We start from the raw sequence: 24,723 nt of genomic DNA on the forward strand, positions 1-24,723 counted from the left end.
CCTCAGGGATTTCAGCTTTTGAAATCAGTCTTAAAAACTATGTTGACAAAGTGAATATTTTAATTTCCTACAATTCTCCAAAAGAGATTCCTTGTATTTATCGTTATGAATGATGCTTCAAATTGTGACTGGTCGACTTTTTGAATGTATTTTTAATGGCTACATCTGTTGACACAGTGACAGTGTTTATTTCAAGTGATTCCAAAGACTCCTTTTGACTGTAATACAGTACAGTTCAATATGGCTTATTGTACCCAGTTGACTCTTTGAATGTGTTTTTAACAGCCACATCTGTTGCCACCATTTACTTTCATCCAATGCCAAAAATGTCCCTTGTTTCAACTGTAAGAAATGATAATGGCATATGCTGTTTTGCAGATTTTGTTCCTTTTTTTTTTTTTTTTTTTAAACTTCTCCACTGGGTGTTTAGCTTCTGTTATAGCGTGTCTCATATTACCTTTTATATTTCAGTTTAGTTATATTCTTGATAATTCACAAAAAGAAAATTAAATTGATCTTTAGAGCATCATCAAAAGGGTTATTAGGAGACACTCAAAACCTAAATCCACGCATTGCTTTTTTCTCTGTTGACCCAAATAATTGTAGTCCCAGAAGCCAAAAGGTAAAAAGTTCAGATTTGTTTTGTTACCCAGCAGCTGCCTTGATTATAATAGAGTCAATCTGTATTGCAATGTAAAATTCACATTGTTCACACATCTTCCTGCTGGATTAGTCCTAGAATGTGTCTAAAGTTTTGTGACCTGAACCTGAACCAAAACTCTTCTTGCGGAGGAAATTATCCTCACAGTTAGATGTATGTCAGGATGTACTTAAGCATGGCACAGATGCACTGATAAATGTACCTCACACAAGGCTAGGCTATTAAAGCCAGCTACCATCTGCTGTAAGTAAGCAGACAACATCTGTGAAACTACTGGAATTACAGAAAGCACAAGACTAAACATTAGTGCGCACGCAGAGGTAGTTAAGGAAGGAGGTCTGTGTGTGTTGATGTATTTGCGGTTGCTTCAGTGTGTCTTCCCACATAGTTATCGATCACAACGTAAAGTGAGTGGCTGATCGGGGCTGATGGTGATGTTTTATGTATAATACATCCATAACTGCTTGTTCTACAAGATATACACATAGAGACACATACACACATACACGCTCGCACTGTAACACCACTCAAACGAACAGGAACTTTATTGATTTATGCATAATTGGCCTGAGCTCCTTCTTGAGTAAAGAAATATGCATGGCAAGGGATCACGATGTCAATAAGTGGCGTACTTATGTGCGTGTTGTAACTGTACGCTAAGAGCCCGTTAAGACATGTCAGTCGCTGTAAAAACAGGAAATACACACGCATACACTTGCACATTTGCTCCTGGGAGCTGGCCCATGATTTAGCTGCTTCATTACCATGTCGGCAGCTAAAATTAACCTTTCTGGTGGACTGTTAACCTTGCGCAAGCCTGTGTGTTTGTGTGTGTGTTTGGTGTAACTCATGATAAGGCAAATGGGCTTCGTCAAAGTAAATGTGTCATAGTGTTAAGTAAATTTCAATGAATTAACAAGCAGATACAATAAATGAACACCTGACCTGCGCAAAATACACAACAGTATATTACATTCACACCAGACCTTAAATAGTAAAGCCGTTGTACTGTATATGATATAAACATCATCATGAACCCATATGTCTTCTGAGGTTCATCAAGTTTATAACATTTTCCTGATGTTGAAGTATGGTTGACAGACTTTTGACTCTACAAACTGGACACTGGAGCTCAGAAAAATGAATGCCGAGCAATATTAATACTATACAGTGAAAAATGAATGAGCAAAGAAAAATATGGAAGAAATTGAATATATTTGTTAAAAGGCCTATCTAATTAAAATCATACTTTTAGTCTATTAGTTTTGTCCATATGGTGTTTTGATACTTTAGAAGACTCATCTAAAGCTAAATAAGCAGTCGCAGCAGTGGCTTAGTATTTCTGGCTGGGAACTTCAAGAAAACGAGAGAAAATGGTGTCCCATTAAAAATGATTAATTAGCTTTCAACGATGTCCTTATGAAATATTTTTTTTAAAAAGCCTTGCGTCGGGTTAGAACCACATATGAGTTTCAGCTAAAAGAGGGGAAGAAAAACAAGGCCAAGTCTCTCTTCAGTACTGTGGCCAATGTTGTTGAACAGCGTATTCCCTCAGTGCTTAGCTGTAATGATTTTATGGACATTTTCACTGATAAAATCTTGTCAGTAAGAGATTAAAATTAATCTTTTTGTAAAAGAGGTGCCACAACCATGTTTGATGTTGTTACATCACGAAAAGAAAAAGATTCGCCCATACATCTTGCTGAATTATCAATCCATAATCAATATGCCTGTTGGGGGATGTTCTGCCCATTATGAAAGCCTATGTACTGAATCAGACCAGTCTGTCTTCTACATGACAATGAATCAGAAAACTTTAGGATTCCTGTCTATTCATCCTAATGTTCTAACCAATTACGAACCAATTTCCAACAAATAATTTTATCTCCAAAATACTTGAAAAAGTTGTTTTAAATCAACTATACACAAATTTACAGAATAGCCATTTGTATCAAGAGTTTGTCTTGATTTGGAGTACACCATAGTACTGAAACTACATTGCTTAGCAATAAATTACTTCCTTATTGCCTCTGACATTGGTTGTTGGATCTCATTGTTTCAAAAGACACCATTTACCATAACGTCTTATAACGTTTTACAACGGCCCTGACCTATACATGAAAAATGCAGAAATCATGACATAGGTTTCCATTGTTATGCAGGTGACACCCAGCTCTATTTATCTTTGAAACCTGAGGAAAGTAATCAGTTACTGAAGCCACAGGCTTGTGTTTGAGACATCAAGGCCTGGATGACCTTGAATTTTCTACTTTTCTCTTTGTCTTAAAAATGCCAACAAAACTACATCATCAGCAAAAAGCAGAGTTGCAACATTGAGGTTCCCATACCAGACACCCTCATCTCCCCGACTATCTCTCAAGATTCTGCCCATGAACACCACAAACGGCATTGCAAACGAGGGGCAGCCCTGGCAGAGCTTAACACACACCATAAACAAACTTGACTTTGTGCTTGGATGCATACATGGCTCTTGCTTTAATTATACGGGGCTCGCAGCAGTGACTCTGGTACCCTGCACTCCTGCAGCACAGTTTAATTGGAAGCCTTCACTAAGTCCACAATGCAATGTTAACTGGATGGTCAAACTCCCACAACTCTCTCAGTAGCTCCACAAGGGTGAAGATCTGGTCCGCTGTTCCATGACCTGGACGAAAACCACAGCGATCCTTCCTTTTCAATCCAAGGTTCGCCATTCAGTTGGAGCCTCCTTTCCAACACCTGGAGTAAACGTTTTACTAGACTTGGCAATATAAAACCAGGTTAATCTCAGGTGAGCATTTAGCAACACGTTTTTTACGTGGTTGACAATGGTTGATGATCTGTTACTATTACATTTCTAATTTTTTTTAAGAAAGTGATTCATTAGATACATTACCGAAAATGAATGGATCCGATTCTAAGAGCTCTTGTACTATGTTCTGTTCTTCTTATCCAGTCTATTTTACTGTTAACAACATTATCCCCGCAAGGCTCAGTTTTAGGCCCAGTACTCTTCACCATCTACATAAATAGCATAGTCCCTCTTCTCTCCAAATGCTCTGTGCATCTTTATGCAGATGATACAATTCTGTATTGTGTTGCAGATTCTGTTCACCTGGCCCTGGAACAATTACAGCAGTCTTTTAATATCCTGCAAAATGCCTTAATTGGTCTTAAGCTTCTGCTCAATGCAAGTAAGACTAAGTGCATGGTTTTTACTCGATCTAAGGATTGTAACAGAAATGATCTGAATATCTCCACTCTACATGGGTCTGTTATTGAAAGAGTTTCACATTATAAGTACCTAGGGATCTGGCTGGATGACAAATTCACATTTAAGAAGCACATTGACTGTCTTGTGACTAAGCTTAGACAAAAGCTATGTTATCTACACAGAAACAAATCTTGCTTTCCAGTTTTCTGTAGAAAAAAGATAATCGAAGCTACAATTTTGTCTTGCATTGATTATGGGGATGTGATCTATAGGCATGCACCACTCTCTAATCTTAAGGCACTCGATACTGTTTATCATTCAGCTCTTCGGTTCATTACTGGAGATCCCTACATTACTCATCATTGTTTGTTGTATGACAAAGTTGGGTGGGCTCCACTTTCTCAAAGAAGGGACATGCATTTATTTATGTTTATTTATAAGGCCCTTACTGACAAGCTTCCACTCTATATATCCTCTCTTTTAGTTAGGTATGCAAATCCATACCAAACCCGTAACAGCAATTTGCTGGAGGTACCGTATGCCCGCACTGAGCTGGGCAAAGCTGCTTTTAGTATCTGTGGACCTTCAGCATGGAACACTATGCAACAAAGGGTGGGTCTTGATACTTTTATGTCTCAAGACCATTTTAAAGAAATGCTCAGAGGTTTTTTATCACATTCATGTACTTGTTTTAATTCATAGTTTGTTTATTTAATACTTTTTACATGATATATGTTGTGTATATGTTGCTTTATATATGTCTTATATATGTTTATTTTATATTTTTATATTGTTATATTTTATATGTTTGTTTTTTTACTCGACATCATTGTAAATGAGGGTCAGGCCCTCAATGATTTTTTCGAGTTTAAATAAATAAATCAAAAAAAAAAAAAATTATACATTAATCTTACTTAAAAAGTTGGAGAAAAAAAATTGTCTTCAACTTTTTCATCTTCTTTTTAATTCTCAATTAGTTGCTCCTAAAAACTATTTTTGGGTAAGCATACATACATTATACTTACAGAATTTACACTTATGATTAACTGGATCTGATGGAAGAACTTAAATGTGTATTTTGACAGATCAAGTAAACATTTTCTATTTGACAGCCACTATCATAGAATAGGATGTGAAGTACTCTTCAAAGAGAGGGCCACCTATGTTTCCCTGTAGTTTAAACCTGTCCAAGGTAATCTTTGTGTTTGTGTAAAGAGCTACAAGACCTGCTTGTTCACCGATATCCAGTGTCATCGTTGGTGGCAATCTCTCTGACATGCTGTGTGAATCAGTGATAATGCTCAGAGTTGCAGTGCGATCTCACTGGCAGACATCACCCTGAGACAGTCGGGGTCACTGATGTCAGTCCAGTTTGATTAAATCTCAAAGCCAACTGAGTGTGGTCCATTTCGCCACACAGTTTCATTCAGAATCATGGAACAAGATGGTTCTACCATCATATTTACAGAAACTGCAAGGCTTAGTTTTCGTTATTTAATTCCATACCAATTCCTGTTGATTGCTGCCCAAATTAGCCATTTGCCCAAAATTCTAAAATTACATAATGGCATTGCAGACATAAAAAGTTGTACACTACTATTTATACTATTTACTAGTTGATTTATGTGGGATACATGATTAAATTAGAGCTTCAATGCCACATGTTGTTTAAGATCTAAAAGAAAAATTCATTTATTTTCTGATAGATTAAATTGTAACTTTTGACCATGTACTATAGGAAACGAATAAAAAATATATCGTAAGGGAAAACAATATTGGCAAGACTCACAATATTTTCATTCATGATTAAAACTACAACATTTGAAAGTTTTTTTTAATAAGTCAACTTGTGAATATAGCTAAACGTGTTTCTTTTTGTTTACATTTTAGGTAAATTTACCAAAAGAAATGCTGTAATGTTGTAAAACAGGGGTTTTAAAAGTTTCTGACTGTAACTACCCCCTCAGATAAAGTTTTCTGCCTAATTACTGGATGCCTGTAGGATCATAATTGTTATTTCATCCAATACACACTTAGCAATTGAGCCAAAACAACCGCATATTGCTGTTTGCATATCCAGATCACAGGAAAAACATAAATGGTCTGTCCTGAGGTCATTTTTGTTTTTCTAAAACTGTGAAAACAGTCAAATTCCTTTAGCACTGACATATCTGAGCTCTTCAACAACATCACAAATATGATCACCTTTATAAAGTAAGGCCTCCTTGCTCCCATTTACTGAGCCTCCCTTTAAACTGTTTGTAGCCCCCCTGGTGAGGCCTGCCTCACACCTTGAAAACCTTTAGTTATGGGGAAAAAAGTAGTTCAGAGAGCCACATTCAAAAATCCCATTATAACACTAAATATTATTCCAGGTTGTTTATCATTTATTTAGTTTTTCCTTACATTTTTCATTCTCTTTCTTACTCTTCTCTTTTCAGCGCCAACAGGACTATCTTCCCCTCGATTACGTCCCGAAAATGAAACCAGTATTCAGATAGACTGGGACCCACCAGCCCAACTTAATGGACCAAACCCCCTTTATCAGGTCAGAATATTGGCCTACGGTACATTCAGTATAGACCATTTGGCGTGTATTTGTGTGCCTGTGTCTTTGCTGGTGTACAGAAATGTGATTTAACTTGCTACTCTATGGGGATGTCTTTTGTTCCACTGCTTTGGTGCACACTAAAATGTCCTAACCTTTTTTTTTTGTTTTGGGATGAAAGGATGTACCAACTTTCATGATGGTGATCCTATGACTGTTCATTTAGTGCCGTCACAATTCAAAGTTCTAGGTTTTTTGAGTTTAGTGAGCTGTGAAATTTGAGCATGCTGGAATTTAATTCAAAGCACAACATATTGGTGCTTCTCGCATGGCTGTAAGCTCTTGTTGAATTTTGTGGCATGTTTTTATCTGGCCTTTTAGAGTGCAGTCTTTGTAGTAGGGCTGTCAATCGTTTAAAATATTGAGTTGAGATTAATCGCAGGATTCTCCATAGATGACTCATGATTAACTGCGAAATGATCGCACTTTTAATATGTTCTAAATGTACCTTTGAAGGGATTCTTTATACTTTCATCAACATAGGAGCAGACAAATAAGCCTGTTAAATGCAAATGCATATTAGATTTATTCTTGCAACAATTCAAAGAATATTGTCCTGACAAATACTCTGACAAACATTCTTCAGCCTTCACAAAAAAAAAAAATATGCTGAAAGCTTATCAGTGCAACTCAAACCAAACAAGCATCAAAAGAAGGCTTCACTGACCTGAACTGTTTCACCTGTGTAACATTTAAACTTTAAAGAAAACAATCCCACACATTGTAACTCTGTCTAACCTCGCCATAGCTAGAGTTGTCCAGGCGTAACTATTGCAAACTACTCAGCGAGGTATGCCTTTGGTGAGAGGAAGTGAGGATCTCTGCATCAGTCGTGTGTTTTGCTAGCAAGGGATTTTTAAGACTCTACATTCTCTGGTGATAACTCAGTTCACATCGACAGTAACAACAGATAACTTTATTCTTGTCGAGAAAACCACCTGGCAGGGTTTTGAAAATGAACTTGTCATTCAAAAGAATGTTCTCTTTATCCATTTTAGCTTGCCATCCACAGGATTATGCCGAGTCCCTTCTTGATTTCCTGCACTCGGCGGATCATAGGTGCCATTCACAGAATGTGCCTACGTTTATCATGCGTCAAAAGTAATTCGGCTAATTTTGTCGAAATTCCGTAAACTTGTATTTAATTGTCAAAATCACGAGTTTGCAGTGATTCGTAATATATTCAGGTGAATTTTGTGCACGATTTGCCTGAAGATTTTTGCCAAATTTCAGCAGGCAAAATGATCCATACTAATGGTAGCTAATCACATGTCAAGAGTGGTTTAGGATAAATATTTCACATTTCAAAACCCAACATCGGCATATTGTTGCTGTAAGAGATGCTAGCTAATATTTTATTCACATTCATATTATTAATTATCTGTCACCTATTTTGCAGGTGGAGAGGACGGACGTATCTCTCTCTGACCCACAGGAACCAGTTGTCAGAGGAACCAGATTTCCAGGAAACGGTTATTACCAGTTTCCCAGTGACACTCTTCCAAGCAACACCGACTTCACAGGTAAGATATCATGCAAGTCTGACACAGGATCTCTGTCTGCATGTCTACAGCGGTGCTTAAAAGTTGGTGAACCATTGGGAATTTTCTGAACAATTAATTTCTGCACATTCTACAAGAATATAAAGAAAAACCCTGTTTAAAAAAAACAACAAAAAACTGTAATCCCTGGTCATGCATGTATGGGGGGGATCTGATTATCTTTCAGGTGATGGCTTTGCAGGATTATAGACAGTTCTAACAGTCACAATCTTTTTTCTATGTACATGTTGTACTTGTAAGTATGCAAGCATATGCTTACACACTTCTTAGTGTTGCTGAGGGACTGCATTACAGTCACTCAGTCTTCTTGTGACATTCTTTTAGCATGACTTCCCCAGTCATCTTAAAGGACAATTATCTTTCTGTTTACCAGCATCATTAGAGGGTTGAGCTGCACAGCCAAACATGTTCTGCTCCATCTGAGAACATCACCCAGTCTGACGCTTATAATTAATGACTGCTGATACTAATCAGTGGGATTTGAGCATGCAAAGCTCTTTGATGCCACTTAAGATTTCTTCACTGTCCTGCACAAACCCTTTATCACCAGTTATGTTTCTGTGTACAGAAAGAGAAAACCTTTCCAAACCAATTGTGTGATGAAAGATTCTTTCAAAAAGTGCATTTACATTTGTGGGAAAGCAAGTTTTGTTAAACTGGTGACTGAATTAATGATGACAAGTTTTTTTTTTGTCATCTTTTTTAATGAGATTCATGGTTGCTCTTGTCTTTCTCCTTTATTAAGAGTGAAAATGCTAGACATGCTTATGTTAAAAATTCCATCAAGATCATTTGCCTTTTACTTTTTTTTACAATTACTTGTTGTTGCCACGTTCATGTTAACCAGGAACAAAGCTTAGATATGGATTCAGCTGTTTTTGGAGTCATTCAGTGTCAATTTCTGCATTGTTGTGCATTCTCAGACGAATCCTTTGGTCATGTTTGTTCTTCCAGGCATTTTCCAGCACATTCTATAATTTCCTTTTCCTTTTCAGCCATGGTAACTAGCTCCCACAGAGCCCGGCAATCCCTCTTGAGGTTCTTGCTGCCATTTGCTATCCCTGTTGACTTAGTTGATGTAGGCTGATAAGCTTTATCAATACTTGCCCGTCCTTCATCTTACACTTCAACAGTCCTTATTTTTTCACCTCTTTTATCAACAACAGCCAAATTACTGAGCTTCCCAAAAGAAACTGTGTAAGCTAAAAAAACAAATTTTTTTCGGTGTAATTCTTAAAGATCGCTGATCGGATTTGTCTATATTGATATTGTTTCTATAGATATCACATCTCTGACCTCCTTTTTGTCCTCTACGACTTCATTTCCATAAAATGTTATGGATCACTTTGTACCCTGTATTTATTACATATGATTTCATATATTTTTATGTAGAATTTTTTTTTCCCTTATAAACGATAATAGATGACTCTGAATGCACGGGCAGTGTGCAGCTGCCTTAATGCATATCAGTAAAACCCCTTTCTTGTGACACAGAATCTCTCCACAAGTTCTTGTTTCTCTCTCTGTCTGCTCATGGTTTTTCGTTCTTCTTCATTACTATCCGAGTGCCCCGAGTGTTGTGTTTTTATCCCAAATCAACAAATGATGATTTTTTTTTAATCTCTTCCTCGCCCATCAGGCGCAAAGGTAAATAGATCTGTCTGAACACTGCCAGCAAATAGATTATGATTTTTGCTTTTGAGGGATGCTTCTCATCCCCTCCACTCTCCTCCTCATAAAGGGTAATGGATCAGACAATCACTTTCAGACCGGATCTATTCTGGACCATCAATGTGTCGGCGGTCCTCAAACCATCGGCCTTTTACAACCATCAATACTAATAGCATCATCTACAGACAATTATTCCCATCGAAGCGCACGGAACAGCGAACAAATCAAAGGCAAATTGGATTATGAATGTAATGCAGTGTAATGCCCCCTCGAGAGTCAATTGATCACAGAGGAGAGACTCGTCAATCGTTGGTGTCTTATGGAAACCTTGTAACAACGGCAATGACAATTGTACAACTGTAACATTTTCATATGAACCAAATCTTTGCAGTGTTTTTTTGTTTAGCGTTTGACATTGCAAACCCCCTGAGGTTGAATTGAGTTTTGATAAGCGTCTCTTGGAAATTTGGTCCATTTTGATCTTGAGAAACAGCACGTCTACCAGCAGCATTGACATCCCTAAAGATTCTGACGGGCTTTCTGAAACAACAAATCATCGTTTTTCTCCATCAACCTTATGCGTCATCCGAGGAATATTAATGAATTGTTGTTCCATTGAGGTTTTTACTTCAGACTACTTCATTTCCAAAACATGCGAATTAAGGGTGCATCCTTGAGCAGGGTCAATATTCTGTATGGTAAATCTTAGTTAAGGTCAAGTTTTTACCATGTAAAATTGGATGATATTTGCCCTTTCACCTGTTATTTGATGGCCACTTTACTAAAATTATTTTTGGCCAAATAGGTTAATTTCTATATGCAGTTACCGTGATAGGAGTGCGTGTTTCCATAAATTAACTCTGTTCACTTGTGTTTAAAGATGCTTCTTAATGCCTAATGAGGATACTTAAGGTCAATATTGGCCAAACTGAATCTTACTTTAGATAAAACATTAGATTAGAACTATATGTAATTGTGCTGTGATATGAATAACCTGTAAGTGCTTGTTTCCATAAATGCATGTTAGTTCATCTGTCTTGTGAGTAATGCTTCTGTATCTAAAGGCCCACTGACTTGCTACTCTCCTTTTCATATTTGAATTAACGACTCTGTGCTCCTCAGTTTAGAATGACATATGTTGTTCTATGTAAAATAATGTATTTAAATGCAAATGGATCCAAACAGATGATGTGGTCCTCTCTCTTCCTCTTTGTAATTTTTCACTATTTGGGCCTGAAATGGGCTAATTGGAATGGGGATGATGTCCTGCTTGTTTTTTTTTTGTTTTTTTTTGCTAATCCAGATGTATTTCTTCAAACCACAGTTAATGAAGAGAGATGAAACATTACACAAATATTTCAGGAAAAAAAGAAACATTTAAAAAAAATGAATGAAAGAACAAATAGTGTTGGATCATTTCCAGACATCTCTAATACAGTACATTTCACTGCAGCAACTGAACGGGAATGAGGGAAATGTTAAATGATACAAATTATTTTTCCTTAATTAATATGATTGATTGCTAGGCACTGACGTTGAGAGGAGAGGGGGAGAAATGTGTGAAAGGAAAGTTTGCACAGACATCATTAGTTTTTCCCCATTTAAAGATTAATCAGAAGAGGCTGGGCTCTTTAATTCTGTCATTTGTATATTTAATGGGCTGCTGCAGAATCTATGGGTGTAATTAGCTAGCTGCCGCGCTCTCATTAATACGCCAGGCTCTGATTAATGCCAGCAGAGAACTAACATGACTGGAGTTATTCAGGTTATGTTGTGTAGCTGATTACACACAACCTCTGCTGTTTACTGAGACAGAGAGAGGGGAAACAATGAACAAGAAACAATACTACCTAATAAACTAAAGTGTAAATGGCCTTAACACTCCAACCTGTTATTGTTTTATTTAATAGAAAATAGCATAAATCCTCTTTTTCTTTTGCACATAGAAAGACTAATCTCCATATGAAATAGTCCTTAACATTTGATTTAGGCAAAGGTAGAGTTCTGTAATACTCCCCCTTGTAGGTCAAATGTTTCTCACAGTACTATATGTAATTTATCACTTATTAACAAAATAAAACAAGTTACACCTGTTGACAAGTGTCTCTGAAAGCAGTAATTCCTCACACCTGTGTTGCCCATAACAGTAGATTAAAGTGATGAGGGCCTAAACTTTAGTCCCAGTTCTGCTATTTAGTCCAAGGACAAAAAAATAAATACACTAGTAGTGCTGTCTTTATGGTCCACTTTTACAGTTGTAGAAATCTCTTTGCTGGTTTAAAAAAATTATATTTTTAGAATTTCATTGAGACTTAAAACCCACCACCAGTAGTCTTACATATACTGTGTATACAGTACATGTATACACATATTTTAACACTCCAATATATATGTATAGCACTGACTACATGCTCTGGTCATGTGTGTGTCATTAGTTAAAGTGGTGGTGATGACCATGTGCTGCATTGAAGCCACTGTATTCCTGAACTCCTGTGGCAGCATTTTTGTCATAATCAGAAAAATAGTGGGTTCAAATTCCATATGACTTGATGATGATTAATGAGTAGTCATGGTACAGGTACAATAGCCAAATACACGTTATCATAGATTCAACCACAAATGTACCAAAAGCCAGTACAGAAGCCGAGACCACAGCTTGAACAAGTACAGCTGTGCTCAGAGCTGGTGACTGTACTGGTGTATTGAGGCATGTAAACTCACATTATTTTCCCTTTTTTTCTGAGCAATAAAAACCTAAACTGACTTTATATGATTTCACTGCTCAGAGCCATAGTCTGTTAACTTAACCAACAAGCCCAACAAATCATATGCTCCAGAGGAAATACAAGAATAAAGCTGTGTGGTCGCACAGAATTAAAACAAGTGTGACGTAACCAACCGTCGGTTCAGAGCAAAGTTTAAGTTTATTTCACAGAAACTTGGTAACAAAAACCAGGGAAGTTTTCTGAAGGTCGGGTCGCATCACACAGACAGAGGGCAAGCTGACAGTCTTCCTGGTGACACAGGAAGAGAATTAGCGAGACAATGGAACTGAAGTGAATATACATAAATGGGTCTGAAAAGTTGGTTCAGTGTGAACTGTTAACCATTAGAGCAAACAACGGTGAGGGAATGAGTGGATTGAAGACCAAGGAAGTTGTATTACTAGGCCTGAAGAGGAGATGAGCTCCAGGTGTGATGACTTCTCAGTTGAAGACAAGCCTAGGACACAACACTCATAGACAGTGGGAGAGGAGACAATGCCAAATCCCACCCTACCTGTTCATGATGGTATTGTTCAAACCTTGATAGCCTGTGTTGGAGCCAGTGTCTTTTCTTTCTTCTATAGAAAGAGGAATCTTTCCCCCACAGGAGAAGAGAAAGGACAAATGATTAGAGCTGCCAATGACTCTGATGTACTTCTCTGTGTCTTGGGTCTCCGGTTCAGACGGGTTGTTCAAACAACTCGCAGGAAAAGGGGCTCGTTGTATGGCCTGTGTGATGAGGGGTCAGAGCAGAACAGAGGGATGTAGTTCATTGTTGTGTTTGGCTCCATAGGCTACATGAATACTTGGACACTTTACAGACATTTTACTTTGATGTCAACCTTTTCAGTTATTGATATATTTACATTTGAAATAATGAAGCTCTTGACTGGAAAAGATGGGTGTAAACATGTGTTTAAGCATTCTCTGAGGCTTTAGTGTGCGCACAGGTGAGGAAGTGCACACTGGTGTTTTATGACTGCATCGTTGTAATGTGGAAATGTGTGTTTGTGCGTGCCTTTGTTTGTTTGTGTTGAGTGTTTGATGTACTGCATGGGTGACAGAGTCACCTGTCATGGTGCATGCTCAGGTTTGTCTTTTGATGGCTCCAAAGTGGTTGTCAGTGTGAAGTGGCACAAGTCCTGTGGGGAAATCTTAAGAAGTAATGCTGAGCATGACCAGTGTCACTAGATGCTGTACACCGATGTGCCAACACCTTTTCCATCACAAAGAACTGTAAACTCACACTCGCATACTGCTCATTGTATTTAGATACTGTCTCTTGTACACTGTTTCCTTTCATTTATTTCTTAATGAAAAAATCATTATAACAGATACACCGATCAGCTGAAACAATTCTGTAAAACTATATGTCTAATGAGGATATTTTCTAGTGGCGTGAGGCACCGAGACATTTCTAGCACAGTTTTTGTCTTGTTAAGTCAGATGCTCACTTAGCACTGTCTTAGCTTAACCTTAGCGAAGACATCACTGTAGTGTTTGTATGTTCAAAATACAGCTTAATGCGTTATCACCTTGTATTGCTTTTGATAGCTAGCCTGGTCAGTTAGCACAGGCATGAGCAAATTTTCTGTTTTTATTTTTTTTCTTTACTTCCAGTTGGAACACAGCCAGCTTAAGTGTGACCTCATTCCTAGCTCTGAATTCCAGCTTTCAAGGCAAACAGTAGTATAACTGTGTGGGAAAAATTCTACCTGCATCGTATCATTACTATGTACAGCGCAGGGATGTAAACGGATATGATACTTCTTCTTATGCCATCTGATGTCTGTGACATTTGTATAAAGCTATTTCATATTGTACTGAAAACAAACTGTCACACCGATAAGGCAAAAGTAGATATGTTATTTCTCCAAAGTCACTTTCTATGTATCTGTGTCACTAGCCCAGGGGCCTGTCCCCTCTCTGAGACTAGTTGGATGTGTGTCATAAACCTAACCAACATGTCCACTCTTAAAGTCACACTTTGATCTCATACAAAGTCAGTTTTAGTCTGGCTAACAGCACACACTGCCATCAAAACAGTGAAAGAGAATGGAAAGCAGGATTAAAGAGAGTAGAGCTGGAAGTGAAAGAGGTAAACAAGAATTGACAATGCATGGAAATGAAGCACATTCAGACAGGCATTGGTTACAGGAAAGGGGAAAGAAAAGGTCACCAAAAAGACGAAGAAGGTTAAAAGAACAGGGATGAAAGAAAGGAAGGATTGAGAGATCAAGAAGGTGTGATAAAGAAGAAGAAGGTTCAAGGGGGTAGTGTTAATGTCAGGTATCTGTCATGACTTCACTCTTCTCTGCGGTGACAAGGTCAGGAATATAAATGACACATGCTGACTTGATGGACAGAATGCAAGTCAGATGTAAAGAACACCTTTTTCTTGTGTTTTCTCTCTTCAGGTACAGTGCCTGAATTATTGAGAGGTAGTTTATAACCATCATAAATTATTTAGACTGCATGTTTGATAATCCCTGCGACCCTGAAATGGATTAAGCAGGTATAGAAAACGTTGGCTGGATGGCTGTTTCTTAATCAGTTCATATGGGGACCTTATTGAATCAAGAGTTGAGTTGTGGCTGTCCAAGGTTCAATCTTGCTTTAATGTAACCAATTTAACATTTATTCCACAAGAATATTCACCCTCTCATTTTTGCAAGCAGAAATATGAAGATTCTTGGCCTTACATACTGTGTTTATGTTTCAGCAGTGCATTTCCTTGTCTGAAACTTAAAGGGCAAGTCTACATTGCACAGTTAAATCGGGTTGATGTAAGATATTTTGGACAAAAGTAAAGATTCAGACTGAAACAAGATCATTTTATGTTTTATGATACACTGAAACTGGCATTCTAATAGTTAGGGCCGGTCTTTGTTTGCATCTAGCAGCGGAGTCAAACAAGAAAAATAGGAAAGACAAATATTTTTAAAATTTGAATATACATCTTTGCTCTGTCTGGTGTTGATAGGGATGTTGCCAGTATTTACTGTAAAACTCCTGAAAGTTTTCAGTGGATCTTTTCGAATATGAATTCACAGTATTTACCAAAACTGAGCATTTTGACAGTAGCTCGTCTGTATGCGTTTTGAGCTCGTCATGTAACTCTTTGACGTCTCTCCACATTAAGTGAATTCACTCTAATTATTTGGGGAGCTGTGCCTTCTGCGGAGCCCTGGCGTGCCTCCGTTCAACGTCTCAGATATTCCCACACTTTTGTTCTCTATGGAGACGATCAGAGCTGAAACACACACGTCCTCGTAGACGCACACTCAAACCTGCGCTGTCTGTGTCATTATGTGGATCTAGTAGTGGATTAAGACCCAATCTCTGATCCATAGTAACATGACAGGACAGCACGCTGGATGAATTCTTTGCTGCTTTTGTGTGTGGTGGTGGGGAGGTGCTCGTAGTTTCTCATTTGCAGGAAGTTTCCCACATTTCTGAAGCTTTAAAAATGTCCTATCGTGCCTTTTGAGGTTTTCCCTTCACATTAGTGTTTCGATATACTTTTTGTGGAATATTTCTAAAAGTAGCAAAAAAGTCCCTTAAATTCCACATTTTAAAAGTCACACTTTTACAAAAAGTCACCATGACCAAACATTTCATCCCAAAAGAATCAACTTATCGTTTAAAGCTTTCACATTTCCTTTAACAGTTTCATAGAATCTAAGGAAACGCTGTTCCATTTTTTTTTAACTCCTTTTCAATTTCATGGTGTAAAAAAGGGAGCTTTAAGCGATGAAAGAAAGAGATTACAAGTGAAAGCTGTTTAAAGCGAGGAAGCAGGTCTGTCTGCTAAGACTAGGTTTTTGATGTGCATGTTTTCCCTGAAGTATCTTAGTGGTAAGATTATCCTAGACGGCTGGCTTACAGCGGAAATTAAGTCAGCTTAGAGCTTTAGTGTGGTTGGGAAATGGCGTTATTAATAGATATGTATAATTCACAGATTCTTTTCTTTCTTTACTTGTAAGCAAATATGGTATATGCCTCGCTCTGATATTAATTTGTTACACATGAAATCTCAGACTGTTGTTTAAGTTACCACCGTAGAGTTATTCTGCAAGACCCAACAACGAGACCCATTTCTGTTTGATGGCATTTGATTTCAGTGGAGCTTCACACCTTGATTTCACCCTTTAAATTCTATCGTACTTTAACTGGTATTTTAGTTTACTACTTTTGTTCTGTTTTATTATTGATTTCTCCAACTCCTTTACAGTGTAGTATTTCATGGAATGTTTCTAATTGCTCTGGATTTGACAGATTGGGTTATTTGTTTATTTACTTTAGATTGTGAAGCTTTAGGTAAGCTCACATTGCTTTCAATGAGCTTTATAGGTAGATTAGAGAATGACAACTTCTGTCACAGGGTTTACCATGCATTTTGTATGGATTTAAACTGTCTGGAAGAGGAACAGAGAAGCATACATAAGTTATGATTGTGCTAATTTGTTAACATCGGTTTTAACTTTAACACCCAGGATACTACGTGTTCTGGGCTCACCTCAAGTGGCTCCAGCAAAGTTTTGAATCCAGCAATGTTGTTGTATTCCTCAGTTTCCTTTTTTTATCTTAAATGATTTTAGTGTTTTCTCTGTCTCCTCACACTCTCTTTTTCCGGATATCACTTTGTTTCAGGTATTGAGTTGAGTTTCAAGACTCATTCCCAAGATGGCCTGCTGCTTTGTGCTTTTTCTCCCGGAGACCAGGAAGAGTTTCTTGCTATCCAGATCAAAAATGGACGTCCCTACTTTTTGTTTGATCCTCAGGTAATGCATTGCATTTTAAAATACACAGTAAAAATTGGAGTGCAAAACAAAAAGAAAGATCCACATGTCATTAGCACACTGGAAACTATAATTTCAATGTTTTACAGGGCATTTTACAGCCTTTTTTCCCCTAATTTTCAGTACTTTTTTTATGCTTATTGTTACGGGGTAACAATAAAGAGGAAATAAAACAATGAGAACTGATGGCTGATGTTAAATGGTTATTTAACCATTGGAAAAGAAAAGTAATATTATTCAACCAAAACCTAGAAGAAAAACACAAACCCAACGGAACCTGCTGAGGACAAACAAGAACCTAAATGATTAACAGACCAACAAAACCCAAAATCAAACTGTCAACCTCCTTCCACTGAAAAAGTTATGCTTCAGACAACCTGCACAAGCTACTGCAACAACATTCCACAATAGCTGGCTCCACTGGCTTCCCGGTTGCGTCTTCCAGCATCTTTTAAAAGCAGCCCAGCTGATTAGACCAAGTCACTCACAGCTGGGACAACTTACCTGCTCACCAACTCACCTGGCTGCAGCCCACACACACACACTCTAAATACGACCCTTGGGTCGTAACACTTATACATGGATGAGAGTTGTGGTCCAAAGCATCTTTTTTTTGGGATAGTTTTTCTTGATGATGCAAAAATTTAGGAGTCTCTTCTTTTTCAAATTTAGCCACAAATGTACAATTGGACTCCAGAATGAAGTTATTATAACGCATGCAAAAGTTATGGTTAACAGCTGAAATAATAGCTGAACATTTAAGTGAACTCAAGCTGAACATAAAATGATGTAATCACTCAATTCTAAGGAAAAATAAGTATGGAATCACTTTGTAATTTTCACTTCTTAAACAAATACCTGCCCAAGTTTAAGTATGAAAAGGAGTCTGCAGTTATTTCTCTGCTGAGCTTGAGAAAAAATTGTCCCTCGCTGATCAGCAGGAACTGTCCTCCAGCAAGAGAACTGTCTGTAGAAACAATGGAAAGGATCATAAAGATCTTCTAATCTAGAAGTTCTAGAAGGCAACTTGGAGTAAGTCAAAAGATGTTGGTTGTTCCCAGTCATCTGTGTCTGAAGTAAGGAGCAAGTACTAACAAAATACTCGACCATGGAAGACGTCAGAGCGTCAGGACAGAAAACTCAAAACAGTCAATTAAACATTTAAAATGCACTGCAAAAGAAATGAAAAGCAAAGAGGCAGATACAAAAGTCGATGTTCGTAACTGGACTATAAGAAACTGGCTGAAGAAATCGGCATTTGAATATAGAAAAAACAAATGTGAAACATCATTGATACCCATCCATCCATCCATCATCTTACGCTTCTCCGGGGGTCGGGTCGCGGGGGCAGCAGAGAAACCCAGACGTCCCTGTCCCCGGCCACTTCCTCCAGCTCTTCTGGGGGGACCCCGAAGCGTTCCCAGGCCAGCCGAGAAACATAGTCTCTCCAACGTGTCCTGGGTCTTCCCCGGGGCCTCCTCCCAGTGGGACGGGCCCGGAACACCTCACCAGGGAGGCGTCCAGGAGGCATCCTAACCAGATGCCCGAGCCACCTCATCTGACTCCTCTCGATGCGGAGGAGCAGCGGTTCTACTCCGAGCCCCTCCCGGATGACCGAGCTTCTCACCCTATCTCTAAGGGAGAGCCCAGACACCCTGCGGAGGAAACTCATTTCGGCCGCTTGTATTCGCGATCTCGTTCTTTCGGTCACTACCCACAGCTCGTGACCATAGGTGAGGGTAGGAACATAGATTGACTGGTAAATCGAGAGCCTCGCCTTCTGGCTCAGCTCCTTCACCACGACGGGCCGGTGCAGAGCCCGCATCACTGCAGACGCCGCACCGATCCGTCTGTCAATCTCCTGCTCCATTCGTCCCTCACTCGTGAACAAGACCCCGAGATACTTGAACTCCTCCACTTGGGGAAGGATCTCATTCCCGACCCGGAGAGAGCATTCCACCCTTTTCCGGCCGAGGACCATGGTCTCAGATTTGGAGGTGCTGATTCTCATCCCAGCCGCTTCACACTCGGCTGCGAACCGCTCCAGTGAGAGCTGAAGGTCACGGCCTGCCGACGCCACCAGAACCACATCATCGGCAAAGAGCAGAGACCCGATTCTGAGGTCGCCAAAACGGACCCCCTCAATGCCCTGGCTGCGCCTAGAAATTCTGTCCATAAAAATTATGAACGGAATCGGTGACAAAGGGCAGCCCTGACAGAGTCCAACCCTCACAGGAAACATGTCCGACTTACTGCCGGCAATGCGAACCAAACTCTGACACCGGTCATACAGAGACCGAACAGCAAATATGAAGGGGTCCGGCACTCCATACTCCCAGAGCACCCCCCACAAGAGTCCCCGAGGAACACGGTCGAACGCCTTCTCCAAGTCCACAAAACACATGTAGACCGGTTGGGCGAACTCCCATACCTTTTTAGGTATCAACTCCCATTGAAACCTAAAAAGAGAAAATAAGGTCACAGTGGGTTAAAGAGAAGCAGTCATGGACTGTGGATGAAAGTGATATTCAGTGATGAATCACCAGTTTGCATTTATCAAGGAGATGATGCTGGGACACTTGTTTGGTACAGGTCCAATGAGACATATAAAGGTGAAAGCCTGAAGAAAATAGGGAAACATGGTTTGTCAGGTAAAGAACTAGAGGAGGTGACAGTCATTACCCCTCCAAACTTTTCAAAACTTCAAACTTTTCTTCCTGAAAGACATATCAACTCAAGGACACGGCCAGCAAAAGGTCTGGATCTCAATCTGATTCAGCATTTATGATGGAAGAAGTCAGTGCTAAGGCTCCATCCTGCAGGCTCCAACTTTCTGCATAAGAAAGTTGGGACCTGATTGATGAAGATAAATCTGATACTTTCTCACCCTATTATTTCATTCCACTCACGATCACGACCTGGTCCACGGGGCATTGACAAAAGTGGAGATGTACCTTTTTCTACAGTCAGTTAATATACTTGATTTGATAAACTGAGCATGATCAAAAATTCATAACTAAAGACTCGTGTTTGAAAATCACTTCAGCGGCGGTGCAAGATGTGGGAATGGAGGTTATATGTGTAGGTAGTGAATAAAAGAAGCAAATCAAAAGAAAACCAACACCATCACAGGGACACCTGCTGTAGGGGGAGAGGGCGAGAAAGAAGCGTTAGTAGTTGCCCGGTTGTAACCCTTAAGAGCTGGCGTGAGCATCACACATTTTATTCATTTTTCTGCAATTGAATCATGTACAGAAATTATTTTTACTTCAATTTACTTTAATCTTTTGGGGCGTAAAAGACATCTGTCATCTATGCGGTGGGTTTTGAGCTTTGGCGAGCTTATTACCGGTCTGGAAAGGCAGCATGCACCACCGTCTTGGACATTTATATGTCTCCTCATGGTTAAAGACTGGGAACACAGTGCCCAGGTTCAGCAAACGGCAGCTAAGCCCCTCCCACCAAAAATTCTAAAGAAAGCAGGCCAACATTTACCACAAAAGGAAAGAAAATGGTCATCGTAGCACTTCATTTCTCAGCTTAACTTGATTTTTCTCCTTTTTTTTGTCCAATCCACCTTCTCTGTCTTTTTCTTTTTTTCTCTGTAGCTATTTCCCCCTGTCTCTCCTATTTTCTTTTTCACTTGCTCTCATCTGGTAAATGTGATCTGTATCCCCTCATTGGTTTCCGTCAGGGAGACGGGGAGAGAGGAGGAAAAACTTTGAAAGTGTGTCAACGTTTGAATTGGACTGCAATTAACTCATTCCCTGCAGTCACCACGCATGAATACCAATTGCAAGCTAATTAAGCTTTGCACCCTTGCACACATACACACACGCGTACTTGCATACATACAGAGCCCGGCTTCCCTAATCCATCCATACAGATACATGTAGAGGGGTTAAAGAGTCAACGACTTTGATGATGAAAGTGATGATGGGAGATGATTACACATACTTCCAAAAGGCCAGCAACTAATTACACACTCAAGAAAACATGCATATACACACGATACGTTTGTTCCCCGTCAGTATCATTGTGCAATACTGTGTTATCAAAAAGTATTTGTAAGAATGTAACTTTACTAAATCTACATGTGTTGGATGTATGTCATTAAACAGGTCACTGTCGAGTGACAATGTTGATGTGTGTGTGCGTGTCTGTTGTCATAAGTACTGCTGGATGTGTGATGGAGTGTCTGTGTGTCTTCTCCAACTGGGTTGGCTTCTTTGTTTAGGATAGTTTGGGGTAATTAACAGTAGGAGTGGTGTCACGGCTTATTAGTGTTCCCCTGGATACATATAGCTGGGTCCATTACTTCCCTCTATTAGCCTGTTGAACTAGCCTAATGGGATTACCAGTGTGTGTGGTTTGTGTGTATTTTTTTTGGGGGGGCGGGGGGTAATTTGGCATGACACAGGGAAGTGATATGCTCATAAATATGTGCATGTGCAAGCTGCCACACACAGACATATATTATATCACAGGAACACTCAGGTTATATAACATACAGGATGAAACACTCATAAATACAGAACTGAGGAAGTGTTTGGAGGAGAGTTGTAGGTTTTTGTAAGGCCCAGTTGAGGAGTTTGCATGATTTTTCTCACTAAATTCCAGGGCAGTAACTGGGAAGATTAGACGAGTTAGCATGGAGTGACCCTTGTGTGAGAGAGGGCAAATAACCAACAAGCTTAACATCTTTTTTTAACCGGTTTCATTAGCACCATGACATTTTTAGTGTATTCCGTAATTTCACCATCACAGAAGGTACAATCCACAATTGGGATTTAAAGAACAAACAAGTGGGAGGTCATTTTATTGGAGTCAGTGCAATGCAAGCAAGTTTTTGCTGTTGGCAGAAGTGCATAAAAGATGCGTCAAAGCAAAATCTGAGATTGGTATCAATCTGATGCCTCTTTGGTGATTTGATCAACAAGACCAAAGTAAATACTTAGATCAAGTTTGCTGAGATAATCTTTAGTTTTTTCAAGATAATGTGTGTGTGTTTACCACTGTGTAGCATTCCCTCTTCTTTTAACAACATCCCATACATTTCTGGGAACTGAGGAGACCAGTTGTTGTCACAGTTTGAATGAGATTAATGTTGTCCCATACTTTTCTGCTAGAGAATTCCAACTGATCAACAGTCCTGGGTCTTCTGTGTTGTTTTTTGCCTTTCGTGATGTGCCACATATTTTTAATTGGTCTGTACTGCAGGCAGGCCAGTCCAGCACCAGGATAATTCTACAATGAAGCTGTTGTTACAGATTTGAGTTAGCATTCCCTTATTGGATTTTTCCTTCCCCATAATACCTCACATCACCTGTGCTCCCAGCCATGCATTTTGATTCCCTCTTTACTTCATGACACTGAGGGATCTTATAACAATAAAAGAAAAATAAATAGATAAATACAATCACCTGTCTTTTACTGACACAATGATGCTCCTGAAATGTACTTAAATGTGCATTTGCTATAGCAACACCTCAAATGCACTGCCATCAAGAGGTTACACTCTATTATTTACATTTAAAATTATTTCCTCACACATTTAGTACCACTTACATCCTTAATGCAGAGTTGTTTGAATTCTATTTGCAACAGTTGCAGTAGCATTCACAAACTAGAGAAGTAGCTTGAAACCTGAGGAAAGTTGTTATGCCAGAGTTTTGAGATTTCCACTGTCTCAGTCAAGATAAGCAAAATGAGATTGTAAATCCAGCATTTTTCCTTGGTACATTTATTCAGACGAAAAACACATCGATGCACCACCAAGACTTGTGAGTGGGAGAAAATAGAAGAAATGCTGAAGACAGTTATTTACAATTATTTATTATCTACAATTATTTGTGACGTGACTTCCGTAGTTTCAGACTGAACAAAAGCCACAGCACGATACAGAGAGGAACCTGAAGAGCGGAGTAACGTCAGTGACCTTCTTTCCCTCTCTACTTCACGGAATAAGATGTACATACCAAAAACAAAGAGTGGTCAGCCACAACGTGTATATTTCCACCACAACCGGGATAACCGGAGGTGTCTTTCAAAGTTAAGTTACAATTTATAAAATAGCAACTCACCTGTAGCTGTTTCCACTGGTACCTGGTGGAAGTACCCCCATCGTGGGTACAACAGCATATTGCATTGCCCTGAGATCAGCAAAGGAGAGTGGGCAAGTTTTTATTTTGCTTGGTTCACACTTGACAAGTTACATTTGAGATGGTAAAACCTGTGTGAGCTCATCTTTGACCATCGCTCAATGAAGAAAGGCCGTATGTGATGCTGACATACTGTTACAAAACATCTGATTCACACGACCTCGGTGGACACAGAAAGTTAGGTGAGGGTGGTAATCTGGACAAAAGAGCCCTAAATGTCATTTGATTTAAAAGTAGCAGAACTCCTCATACTGGTTTCATCTCCTTCGGCATACACATAGACACGCACACACACCCCACATCACATTTTTAGCTCAATTCTGCATGCCTCTTACATACACAGTATATGGTAACCCCACACACATACTCACTTCATGCTTCCATTCAGTAGGGTTCTGCCAAGTATAGCTAGGAAAGCCACAGGGTTAGCACTTTGGATAAGTGCTATTTCCCTGATGTGTGTGTGTGTGTGTGTGTGTGTGTGTGTGTGTGTGTGTGTGTGTGTGTGTGTGTCGTGTCCACCAGCATCTAGTATCATACACTGTATATTTAAAAGATTGGCATTTGGGCATTCTACAGTGGACACACACATCAGTCGAGTGCTGCACCACTCACGGGATGACACCACCTCATCAGTAGGTCTTTGCCAAAGTGAGGTTAGTGTTTCATCCAGCTATTTCCTCTGAACGCACATAATGTATTTAGCTCCCACTGTACGTTGCATGACAGAAATTAAAGTGACCGCCCAGGTTGCTCTCAACGTGTGTTTCCGATAAAACCAGCATCAATCTTCCACCAACTGAGCAAATTTGAGTGTTTTACCTCCACTACTGTAATCCGCAGGCAGGTGATTCAGATGGGTGTGTTTGCATGTGTGTTAGAAGTGAGGAAAAAAAAAAGAGATAGACTCCTCCCCTGCTGTCTTGTTAAGTAGAGCTGTCTAGCAAAGGTAGTAAAGATGTCAGAGGCTGATATACTCTGGCATTCATACATTTATTGATCTCATCATTAAATCTTCATCACCGCATGTGTGTGTGTCTGTGTGTGCGTATATACACGTTACTCTTGTTTTACTTTATTACTCTTTGCCTACTTGCTAAAAGCTGATCACAACAATGATGTCATACTTAATAGGTCGCAAAAAGCCTTGTAACAACACTTTGATGATTATACGTACATGTTTGTGTCCTTTAGAGGGTGTAGTGTATGTGGGGGATTCTTTACAGATAAATATTTTGAAATTACACCAAAAAAAAAACATGCTTGATGTTGTTTTGCT

General features: G+C 39.2%; 1 protein-coding gene across 1 annotated transcript in view; it reads left to right on the forward strand.

Annotated features, from left to right (window-relative positions):
- ush2a (Usher syndrome 2A (autosomal recessive, mild)) overlaps window positions 1-24,723 on the forward strand; it is a 222,274-nt gene that overhangs the window by 66,616 nt on the left and 130,935 nt on the right. The window contains exons 27-29 of the mRNA XM_075463126.1: window positions 6,317-6,423; window positions 7,883-8,006; window positions 17,135-17,265. Of these exons, the coding sequence (XP_075319241.1) occupies window positions 6,317-6,423; window positions 7,883-8,006; window positions 17,135-17,265 (362 nt within the window). The remainder of the gene's footprint in view (window positions 1-6,316; window positions 6,424-7,882; window positions 8,007-17,134; window positions 17,266-24,723) is intronic.

This window comes from Odontesthes bonariensis, chromosome 1 (assembly GCF_027942865.1).
Source record: "Odontesthes bonariensis isolate fOdoBon6 chromosome 1, fOdoBon6.hap1, whole genome shotgun sequence".
Taxonomy (NCBI): Eukaryota; Metazoa; Chordata; class Actinopteri; order Atheriniformes; family Atherinopsidae; genus Odontesthes; species Odontesthes bonariensis.